At 43.1% G+C, this 10,028-nt stretch overlaps 1 protein-coding gene across 2 annotated transcripts in view; it reads right to left on the bottom strand.

The window, feature by feature from the left end:
- Nucleotides 1-464: 464 nt before the first annotated feature.
- LOC112137351 (E3 ubiquitin-protein ligase RBBP6) overlaps nucleotides 465-10,028 on the bottom strand; it is a 14,929-nt gene continuing 5,365 nt past the window's right edge. Inside the window, exons 4-20 of one of the 2 annotated variants that reach the window (XM_024259627.2) lie at nucleotides 9,760-9,801; nucleotides 9,554-9,642; nucleotides 9,362-9,458; nucleotides 9,136-9,278; nucleotides 8,882-9,054; nucleotides 8,649-8,752; nucleotides 8,208-8,560; nucleotides 8,058-8,124; nucleotides 7,843-7,900; nucleotides 7,703-7,760; nucleotides 7,297-7,620; nucleotides 7,071-7,166; nucleotides 4,426-5,992; nucleotides 3,062-4,332; nucleotides 2,875-2,933; nucleotides 2,679-2,766; nucleotides 465-2,410 (exon numbers count right to left, since the gene is read on the bottom strand). In XM_024259627.2, the coding sequence (XP_024115395.1) occupies nucleotides 1,420-2,410; nucleotides 2,679-2,766; nucleotides 2,875-2,933; nucleotides 3,062-4,332; nucleotides 4,426-5,992; nucleotides 7,071-7,166; nucleotides 7,297-7,620; nucleotides 7,703-7,760; nucleotides 7,843-7,900; nucleotides 8,058-8,124; nucleotides 8,208-8,560; nucleotides 8,649-8,752; nucleotides 8,882-9,054; nucleotides 9,136-9,278; nucleotides 9,362-9,458; nucleotides 9,554-9,642; nucleotides 9,760-9,801 (5,580 nt within the window). In that variant the 3' untranslated portion in view covers nucleotides 465-1,419. The remainder of the gene's footprint in view (nucleotides 2,411-2,678; nucleotides 2,767-2,874; nucleotides 2,934-3,061; nucleotides 4,333-4,425; nucleotides 5,993-7,070; nucleotides 7,167-7,296; nucleotides 7,621-7,702; nucleotides 7,761-7,842; nucleotides 7,901-8,057; nucleotides 8,125-8,207; nucleotides 8,561-8,648; nucleotides 8,753-8,881; nucleotides 9,055-9,135; nucleotides 9,279-9,361; nucleotides 9,459-9,553; nucleotides 9,643-9,759; nucleotides 9,802-10,028) is intronic. The other variant, XM_024259628.2, reaches the window with a different exon arrangement.

Below are 10,028 nucleotides of genomic sequence, written 5' to 3'. Positions count from 1 at the left end.
TTTTTGGAGAATGCTGATGTAATATTTAGCATCTTAGGCTTCCAATTGACACATTTAAATGTATGTGTTTATGGCATTAATAACAATATACATTTTTGAAAGCCCTTTATTGTGATCGTCAGGCAAAACCTCAATTAAATGAAAATCAACTTTTATTTTTGAAAGATAAGTGCAAACGAAACTAAAAATGTTAGTCGTTCACCTTGTTTTTTTATATATATATCTCAAATAACCACCTTTGCTTTTTAGTAACCTGAAAATTATGTCAGTTAAATCAAAGCTGATTGGGTGTTACTGAGACAACGAGAAACTTTCAAGTAACATAAAACATCTGTCATCATTGTTGCCGTTTGCAGTCACAGATATAAATGCAAAGTAGTTTAGATCAGGCAAATTTGAATTAAAAAAAGGAAATGACATCATCCAGTTGGTTATACTGATTTCTCTCAGTATGGAATGCAAAGTTTTTTTTTTTTTTTGTCTTTGATTTTATTAATACAGAAGACAAATATTTTTCTTTACTGTATATAAATTTTATTTATGTCATTACCCAACCAGAATTCAAACAACGCACATCAGACATTAATAAGGTCAGTACATTTTAATAAAAGAAAACATTTGCATGAAATGAAATGCTCTCCAACCAGTCACATTTCCAAGTGACTCCATTTTTACATCATAGAACACACACACGTACAACAAATTTACACATCTGGAACAAAAATATTAAATAAGAACATCCTTGACTTTTTACAATCCAGTCTGGCATAAACACGAAAGTCTACTCAAACGCCACAAACCAAAATCAGTCGTGTTTTTAATATTTAGCTCTAATCGTTCATTTAGAAACATTTTCAAACTGTCCTATGGAACCAGAGGATTTTGCCAAGTAGATCAGTCACATTTACCTGTCAACTTCCACTACAGTATCCAAAAAGAGGAAAAAAAGAAATTTAAATGGCTCTTAGAGCAAATTTTGTTCAGTATTTATGCTCTATAAAACACATGAGTGCAAAGCCAACTAATGAGAAACTGCAAAACTACAGTTCATTTCTATTTACAAACAAATCAAAGGAGAAAAGAGAATTTCTCCCATAGAAAGAAGTATTTGTATCCCTGAGTGCGTTTGTTATTCCTATTAGTATTTGTTGTTCTGATCAGTTCCTTTCTGAACAGCTCTTTACAGCGTCACTGCAGTTTTCACAGGCCTGTCAGTAAAGAGGACGCTTTAAAAACCAAAGACCTCAGCAGTTGTTCTGATGTACTTCTGGAAAAAACAAAGGTCGAGGCCGGCTAGCAGCAGCGACAAACCAACCATCGAGAAGTAAAATACACTAAAACCTTCTTTTCTGTCAGTACATGAATCAGAACCGTTTCTAGAAAGATCCTCTTCGGCTGTCCGTCATAGAGTTCTGTGTGTTAGCATGGAGGAACTTCCTCTTCGTTGTCCATCTTCTTTTCATCCTCCTCCGTCTCTTTGTCTTTGTTCTTTTTGTGTTTCTTTTTCTTGTGTTTGTGTTTATGCGCTTTGGGCTCTCCCTCCTTGTCCTGGCTGCTGTGTTTTTTGTGCTTCTTGTGTTTTTTGTGTTTCTTGTGTTTCTTTTTCTTCTTGTCGGCTGTGGTGGTGGCCGAGCCACTGTGGTTGCTCATGGTGGGGCTGCGGGACGGCTGGCTGGCTGACACTTGGCTGAGAGAGGGGCTCATGCTGCCGCCGCCGCTCTTCCCTCCCTCCGCCTCTGAGCCCTCGCCTTCGCTGTAATCGGGCACAAAGGCCGCTTCATCAGTCTCCCGCGTCAGGTCGGAGCATAGGCGCTGTCGCCTGGGCTCTGGGCCGCGACTCCCCTCTTGTCCTACTCTGGTCTCCAATGATCTCTCCTCTTTCCCTGTCACTCCTCGTCCTTCCTCTCTTTCTCCTCGTCTTTCCTCCTCTCTTGTTGAAGATTTCTTCTCCTCCTTTGCCCCTCTGCCCTCATCCTTGGTACCTTTGGCTTTGACTTGCTTGCTGGAGTCAGTTTGTGCAGTCCGGACACCTTTACCCTCATCCCTCACTGCTTTCCTTTTCTTGTCCTCCCTTCCCACTCCTCTCCTCTCCTCCCTTGAAACCTCACGGTATTCACTCCTGATGGGTTTAGCTGCTTCAGGGAGCAGCTCTCTGACCTGACTCCTGTGCTTTATGGGAGAAGGCTCTTTGATGGTTGCGGGGAGAACATCTTCCTGGCCGTCTTCTTCATCATCTTCTTTCTCCCACTTAGAGCGAGGAGGAGGCTGAATGAGCGGCTCCTGGTTGGTCGGGCTAAGGTCCGGGCTGCCACTTGGGCTGCTGGAAGGGCTGGATGAGGGCGGCTTTACTGGTCTGGAGGCTATGCTCTTCAGCTCCTTCTCAGAGTTCGGCTTTTTTTCTTGGCTTGGCCTGATAATAGAGAGAAAACTCATAAAGAAAAACATTCAAGCTTTTTATTATAATAAAAGCAAGACTGAAACAATGCATTATCGTAAACATTTTTGTTTCTAAACTAAAACCTTTGTTTCAATCTAATCTCAATGACATTAAACTAAGAACAAATCTTCAATAGATCCAAAGGAAATCAGAACTTCGGGGAGGCTGCATCAATAACTCATCCAGAAACAATGAAATAAACTGACCTTGTAAAGTCTAAATAAAAACACAGCAGACTCACCTGGTGGAAGTGACCGCATGGCTCAACAGAGCCTTTCGACTGATCCTTGGTTTACTCTTCACAGACGTCTGCTGACGATCTTTCACACCTGTCAAATTGGAAACGATCAGGAAATGGGTTCAATGAACACAGAATTAAATGGCACAAGAGAAAATTAATCATCTCTCATTCCTATTTGGCCCATTTTTCAAATTACCTTCCCTGACGGGAGCAGATGGTTTGCCACTCCTCTCTATTCTGTCGCTGGATGTACTCCTGGGAGAAAAGAAAATATAATTACACCTCTTAAAATGTGCTTAAAGACAGAGCCAGCAAAGCAAGCTTTCTCTTATCTGAGGATGCGAAAGCATTTTGACAAGCAGCAAAAAATAGAAAATAATAACCTGTCAGATTTAGCAGCTTTCTCTGAGCTCTCCCCTCTCTCCTTAGAGGACACACCAGGTCTCTCCTGATGGTCAGATAGCCTCCTGGTTATGGCAGATTTCTCGCCGATAGTCATCTTATCCAAACAGACCGACCTGCCTCCTCCACTTCCACTGTTGGAGTTCTTTTTATCTGGCTTTGTCGACTTCTCGACCTCTTTGTCTCGGTCCACTGCTGCTTTCTCCAAGCCAGTGCTAGAGACCTTGTCTCTTTCCTTATCAGACCCCACAAGTCGCTCTTTGTCAGAAGTGGATCGATCTCGTCCTCTTTCTGAAGCAGAAGCTTTATCTTGATCTGAAACAGGTTTGTCTTGATCTCTTTCTATACCAGAGGGTCGTTCTCGCTCCCTTTCAGAAGTGAAAGGTCTTTCTCGATCTCGTCCGGAAGCAGAAAGTCTATCTCGATCCCTTTCTGGCGCAGCCAGCTTTTCCCGATCTCTTTCTAGTGTAGAAGACCTATCCCGATCTCTTTCGGAAGCAGAGGGTCTATCTCGGTCTCTTTCTGAAGTGGAAGACCTGTCTTTTTCTGAAGTAGAAGGTCTGTCTCTATCCCTTTCTGAAGTGGACGATCTATCTCTATCTTTTTCTGAAGTGGAAGGTCTCTCTCGATCCCGTTCCAAAGTAGGTCTATCCCGATCCCTCTCTGAAGTGGAAGGTCTATCACGATCTTTTTCAGAAGTGGCAGGTCTCTCTCGATCCCTTTCTAAAGTGGAAGGTCTATCCCGATCCCTCTCTGAAGTGGAAGGTCTCTCTCGATCTCTTTCTAAAGTGGAAGGTCTATCACGATCTTTTTCAGAAGTGGAAGGTCTATCCCGATCCCTCTCTGAAGTGGAAGGTCTCTCTCGATCTCTTTCTAAAGTGGAAGGTCTATCACGTTCTTTTTCAGAAGTGGAAGGTCTCTCTCGATCTCTTTCTAAAGTGGACAGTCTTTCTCGATCTCTTTCAGAAGCAGAAAGCCTATCTCGGTCTATGTCTGAGCTGTGGCGTTTGTCTCCTGCAGCTCCCGGTCTGTCTCTGGACAAGGGTCTTTCTGCAGATGCTGATGGCTCTTTTCTTCCATTTTCTCCAGCTGGATTGACTCCGTTTCCTTCAGAAACAATAGAAGCAGCAGAACGATCCAAAGTGGAGTTGGTTGTCCTTTCTAGACCCATTGGCGCTCTGTCCAAGGATGTTGCTTCTGTGCTACCTCTTCTCCCCAGGTCCCTGTTCAACTTGATCCTCCTCATTGGTTTCTGTAAACAAAAGCAAAACAACTGACTGTTAAGACCAAAGAATGGCATTTTGATTGCAATCAGTCGTTAAATTCTTCCATAAAACATACTGACCGGAATGTCCATCAACGGTCTAATGGTTGCTCGATCGGAATCACCACGGCCCAGATCACGACTCACTTGCAGGGGAGGTAAATTGGACAGTCTGTCAGAGGGGGCTGGAAGTCTGTGGAGAGCCAACTGATGGGGAAGGTGCGAATGAGAGAGGACATCAACTCCAGCCTCTAAACCATCTATTCTTCTCAGCTTCCCAGGAGGTCTGAGTAAAGAGCGACAATCCTCTCCCATCCTCCTTCGATTATCAATTGGCGACATAGGGCGGGGGAGGTGTGGGAGTCCATGTTGATGTGGGAGGGAAAGAAGACTCTGAGGGGGATCTCTCCTACCCCGCAGGTCATGGTCTGATCTTGAGCCTTCGTGAAGTGAAGGAAAAGGTGGGTTCTGGGACGACAATGGAGGAGTCTTTGCTGCAGTGGACCGCACAGAGATTTTGCTCTTCTCCCTTTTAGTAGTCAAACTGGAAGCATCATCTGGCTTGACTTTGGTGGTCTTCAGCGGTTTAACGACAGAGGAAGAGGAATCCTTCTTTTTTGTTATCACACCCTCTGCTGTCTTTTTCTTTACCTTCACGCCTTCGCTCCTCACCTTCACACTCTCTGTTTTACCTTTAGCTTTAACTTTTGAACCCTTCTCTTTTTTCGATTTATCAGACCCAGCCTTGGAAGTAGACTTGGTGGTGGGTTTAGAAAGCATGGCTGTACTTTTAGATGCTGAAGCTTTAGAAGGTGCTGCACCAGCGGGAGGCTTGGATGAGATTGGAGGCGTTTTAGTTTGTGAAGACATTTCGTCCATTGGCTCATCTCTGACAGGCGTGGCATCACCTCTGTCTAGTGAGTGATGCGATGCATCCGCTTCCTCCCCCGTTTTCCTTTTTATTTTCTTTGATTTCATCATTTTGGAGCTGGACTTGTTCCCCGTTGAAGATGACGCTGGGAAATAATGAGGGGGACCCCCTCTCTCATCTCGTCCTCTTCGTCCCCTCCCTTGAGGCGAGTAATCTCTTGATGAGGACATTTTCTCCCTCTCGCCATCTCTGCTGCTGTGGCTCCTGTGGTGCATGGCTGGCTGCTGGGTGTCGTAGTCTTTGTAGTATTTGTTGTACCAGTCTGTGTACTCCTTCTCCCATTGCCGGTACCGCTCTCTTTCCCAGCGATCGTGGCCTGTGGGACTGTGCCCTTTGAGGTCATAAGGAAGTAACTCTCGGGGGGGCAGCCTTCGTCCACCAGGACTGCGGCTTCGGAAGCCACCGGGGGAGCGTGACCGTGACCGGTAGGGTCCAGCACCTTCAGCTCCATCCCAGGCTCGAAAGGGAGAGCGTGGTGATCCGGAGCGCCGGTATCCAAAGGACCTTGAGCGAGAGCGGGACCTTGACCTCGAGCGTCCATAACTGCGTCCGTTTCGTCTAGAATAAGGGGAACGTGTGTAAGATCGGCCATGGGAACGGGAACGTGATCGACTTGGTGAAAAGGAGTAAGACCTGGATCTTGATCTGGATCTAGATCTTGATCTAGAGCGAGAATAAGGAGAACGGCTGAATGGAGAGCGACTGTATGACCTGGACCTAAAAGAAAACATTTTCAAGGAACAGAGACAGAGAGCAAGCTTTAAAGATGTACATTACACTATGGAACCAAAGGTAGGACACAAAGGTCAGTAGACAGTAGGGGTGTAAAGATTAATCGTCTTAATTTATGTTCCTAGAATTCAACTATTTCGATCTGTCTGAGGCAAGTTGTTAATCAAATCAAATAATGCCAACCCAGCGCACAAAACACGTGATGGTAGAAAAAATGATCAAGCTATCATTGCAGTCCAATGTGTGGAAACACTAAATTTAGCAGACGTGACAATACAGCGTGGTAGAATGTTCCAATAGTGTTCTTTGTATTTTTTTAATGTGGAAAAACAACAGTGGGCGGACCTTTATGAAACTAAAATGTGAATGGATTTGACATGAATTCTTGTTTTTGTTTGTACACATTAAATTACAATTAATTATCTTCCTGTCTAGTAACACAATGAATCCAGGTACTTTTCTCTGAGTCACAATGGCTGAAGTTTTGAATAAAAATGTCTTGGATCCATTACAGGTCAGTGAATAGAATTGTTGATAATGAACCAAGGAATCGACTTTGAATTGCATAGTCGACCACAAATTATAATATGAATCGAATTGTTAAATTGAATCGTTTCATCTGAAAACAGTAAAATTAGAAAGAAAAAAAATGCTTAGACTGCAAAATCCATTCTAATAAGCGACTGACACTTCACTTTAAGCAGTTAACCAAGTTTATTTTTATTATTTAACAGCAGAATTGGCTAACAGTCAAAATTATTTACAACAAAGTCCAACTCAAAAACCTTATATCTGAAGATGTATCTTATTTATTTGGACAATACAAACAATAGAAATGAACAGCATTTCTGTGGGATTTTTTAAAATAATGTACTAAGGTTTTCTGTGGACCTTATGTGGACTAATTTCCATCGGAGTAATTTTACCAGAACAAATAAAGATTTCCGTTAGTTTTACTTTTTTGGGAACACAAATAAACTAAACACATTTAGCTTTAAGCAAGTTATCCCAAATTGCTCCTAAGTCAGTGTTGAAGTGCATCAGAAACAAACGATGATGTTACCTTGAGTAAGATGGTCTTCTTCTTTTTGGTGCATTTCTATACTTGATAAGCTCTTCATGAAAATCTTTAGTAAACTCATCAAGTTTGGATGTGGCTCTAAACACAAAGAAACAACAAATTATTTCTACATTTTTTCTTGCAATAAAGTTACTCATGCAGATAGCTATAATCAAAATTGTGTACATTTTTACAAGAGTGATCAAAGAGCCAGAAACATAACACTAACTTGTCCTGTCTGTGGTGTCTTGGTCTGTAGAAATCCTCCTTAGAAAGCAAAGGCTGGGCCATAGACGGTGGTAAAGGAAGAAGAGGGGGCTGAGCACCAGGGGGTACCCAGGGAGGGTTTAGCACTGGAGGGCCAGGGGCAAATACTGGCTGGGGCTGGTAACTGATAATGGGTGGTGGAATAAGGCCAGGCCCAGAGCTGTAGGGAGGTAGATACGGCTGTGATGGGGGTGGGTACAGGGGAGATGGATAGACTTGAGGAGCAGGTACAGGAGGTAGAGGCGTTTGTAGGTGAGTTGAAGTCTGCTCCCCTCTGTTTCTATTCCTAGAATAGATTAAAATAAAAGCAGAATGTTACAACAGAGCTTAGGACACTGGATAACAGCAGGAATGTGGATAGGTCGTACCAGTGTCTGCCTCCACCTCTGTGGGACTGATTGTGTCGTGACTGATGGCCTGTTGGTGCTGACAAACAGATGTATGTAATCAAGGTCAGTATTTGAACTAAAATCAACAAATATTTCATATATTCAAATAGGCATCTTACCTGATGAATGATGTAGCCTTGAAGGTGGGAGGTGACTAATTACTGGCAAACTGTATCTCTGCGAAAAAGGAGAGGGGAAGACCAACTGAGATTGCAACATTTTTTTGCATAAAAGGAAGCATTTCAAGCATTTAATCCCTTATCTTGGATATTTTGTTTAGCAATATTTGAAACCAATCAAACCTAAAGCTTAACTTGAGCAGGAATGTGCTCACCTGTGATTCAGATTTTCCTGAAGGCTCTTGTTTCACTGGAGGCTCTGGATCAACCTCATCAACCTCACTAGAGTAAAGAAACCAGCACAAAAATCTCAAAATCTTTAAACAAGAATTTTTCAAGAAGCGTTTAATTTAGCTGCAACGTACCCCGGTGGGGGTGGTTCTCCCTGGCTGCTGGAGTGTACCGGAGACAGGTGGTCAGACACAGGTGGAGGAACCGGAGAGGCGTTTGGCTCTTCAGAGACCGCCTCTACAGGAGGTGGGCTTGGAGTTGGAGGAGTAAACGAAGAAGGGGGAGCAACGGGTGGGTTTTCCATTTTGGGAGCTGTTGTGGGGGCACTGGTTGAAGGTGGATTAGAGATGTTAGCCAGCAGAGGGTCCTGCTGCCTTGAATGAAGAGGCCTGACCAACTGAGGACGTGGGGGGGGAAGGACGGCCTGCTGGACCTGTTTGCGCCCGTGTTTGGTATATCCTGTCTCATTCTTGAAGTTGTTCACAGCCTGTAGAACAGAAAGAATTACATTTCCAACACCAAGTAAAAATCCTGCCCCTGAAAAGAGCTTGTAGGAATACATCCTTTTTTATTACCTGTCGAAGAAACTTGTTGGCAATCAGATTATCAGGGGAAACGTCAGATTGTTTGCATGTGAAGCAGATGTGCTCCTCTGAGTCCAACAATGCAGTTCGGATACCTGGCAACATAAAATCTGATTTTAGAGGAAAGAAAAAAAAAAGTATAAATTCATAAAGATCGCAGCCTCTTTAGTTCTAAATATAAATGTTATTCAACTCAAAAACTAAGCAATACTGTAAAAACTCACATTCATCACAATAACTGTTTCCACAGCAGGGTATAACCACAGCGTCCGTCATCAGATCGTTGCAGATAGGGCACAGCAGTTCATCAGGGATTGGGTCAGTATCATCCTCAGACGACGATTGCTCATGTGGAACGAAAGGAGGACGCTCCTTTTTTCCTAGAGCATACGCCTCCCTGGCAACAGAAATGTGGATTTATGAGACTTACTGCTGAGATCAATTTTGAGGTGCTACGGATCAGACATTTCACACATACGCATCAATGGCAGGTATGGCGTATTCTCCAGTGCTGGTCAACATGGCCCCCTTGGTGCCGGGGTCAGCTTTCACCATGAAGCTCTGAGGGATGCCCTTGCTGATTTTTACTGGTTTAGGACCATCCACGCTTTTGTCTTGCACCTACAAACATGTTTAAATATATGCTCACATAAATTGTTTTTTTTTAAAGAAAAAAAAAATTCAACCTGACAAAACAAGATTACCACAGGCAAAGGGCATTGGCGAATGTAGTGCCCCGCCTTTCCACAACGATAGCAAGTATAGTGAGCAGGTGGGGGTCCGATTGCCTTCTTTGAGTAACTAAAAGGAAATGTATGACAAAGGTTATGTTGAACACATTTTTAAAAAGCAAAAAGGTGAGACGATTTAGCAAGAAAATACTTGTGTCTACTGACTTTGCTGGGTCATAATCATGATTGGATTGAGTCATCATGGCTTTAATCTTGTCCTCCTCTGACGCATTTGCATCAACCAGATTAGCGGTCTAAAGGTCAGCAGAGAAACTTGTTAAAATATATATTTTTTTCTTTTAAAGGGATGTTAGGGGAGGAGCATTGAAAAATGGACAATTTCTTCCACAGCGACAATATAAACAAAATACCTTGGCAAGCTGGGCAAGAGACAAAGAAGGAGAAGAATCCGTCTGCAGGAGAATCAGAGCATATAAAGTTAACGTTATCCATTAGTCATCTAATGACAAAGTAGAACTCAAGACGATTTGTGTGTCCAGTCCAATCATGTCCTCGAAACAATGGTGCAGCCTTTGGTGTTGTCAAACACACGATATTGTGAGCAAAGAACCACTCAAACAAAGACAGATTCTTACAGAATATCTGATATCAGATATCTGTTGGTGTTCACACATAAGCT

The sequence above is a fragment of the Oryzias melastigma genome, linkage group LG1, assembly GCF_002922805.2.
Source record: "Oryzias melastigma strain HK-1 linkage group LG1, ASM292280v2, whole genome shotgun sequence".
In the NCBI taxonomy this organism is placed as follows: Eukaryota; Metazoa; Chordata; class Actinopteri; order Beloniformes; family Adrianichthyidae; genus Oryzias; species Oryzias melastigma.
Note: the sequence above shows the minus strand (reverse complement) of the source record. Positions and strands in the feature narration are given on the sequence as shown.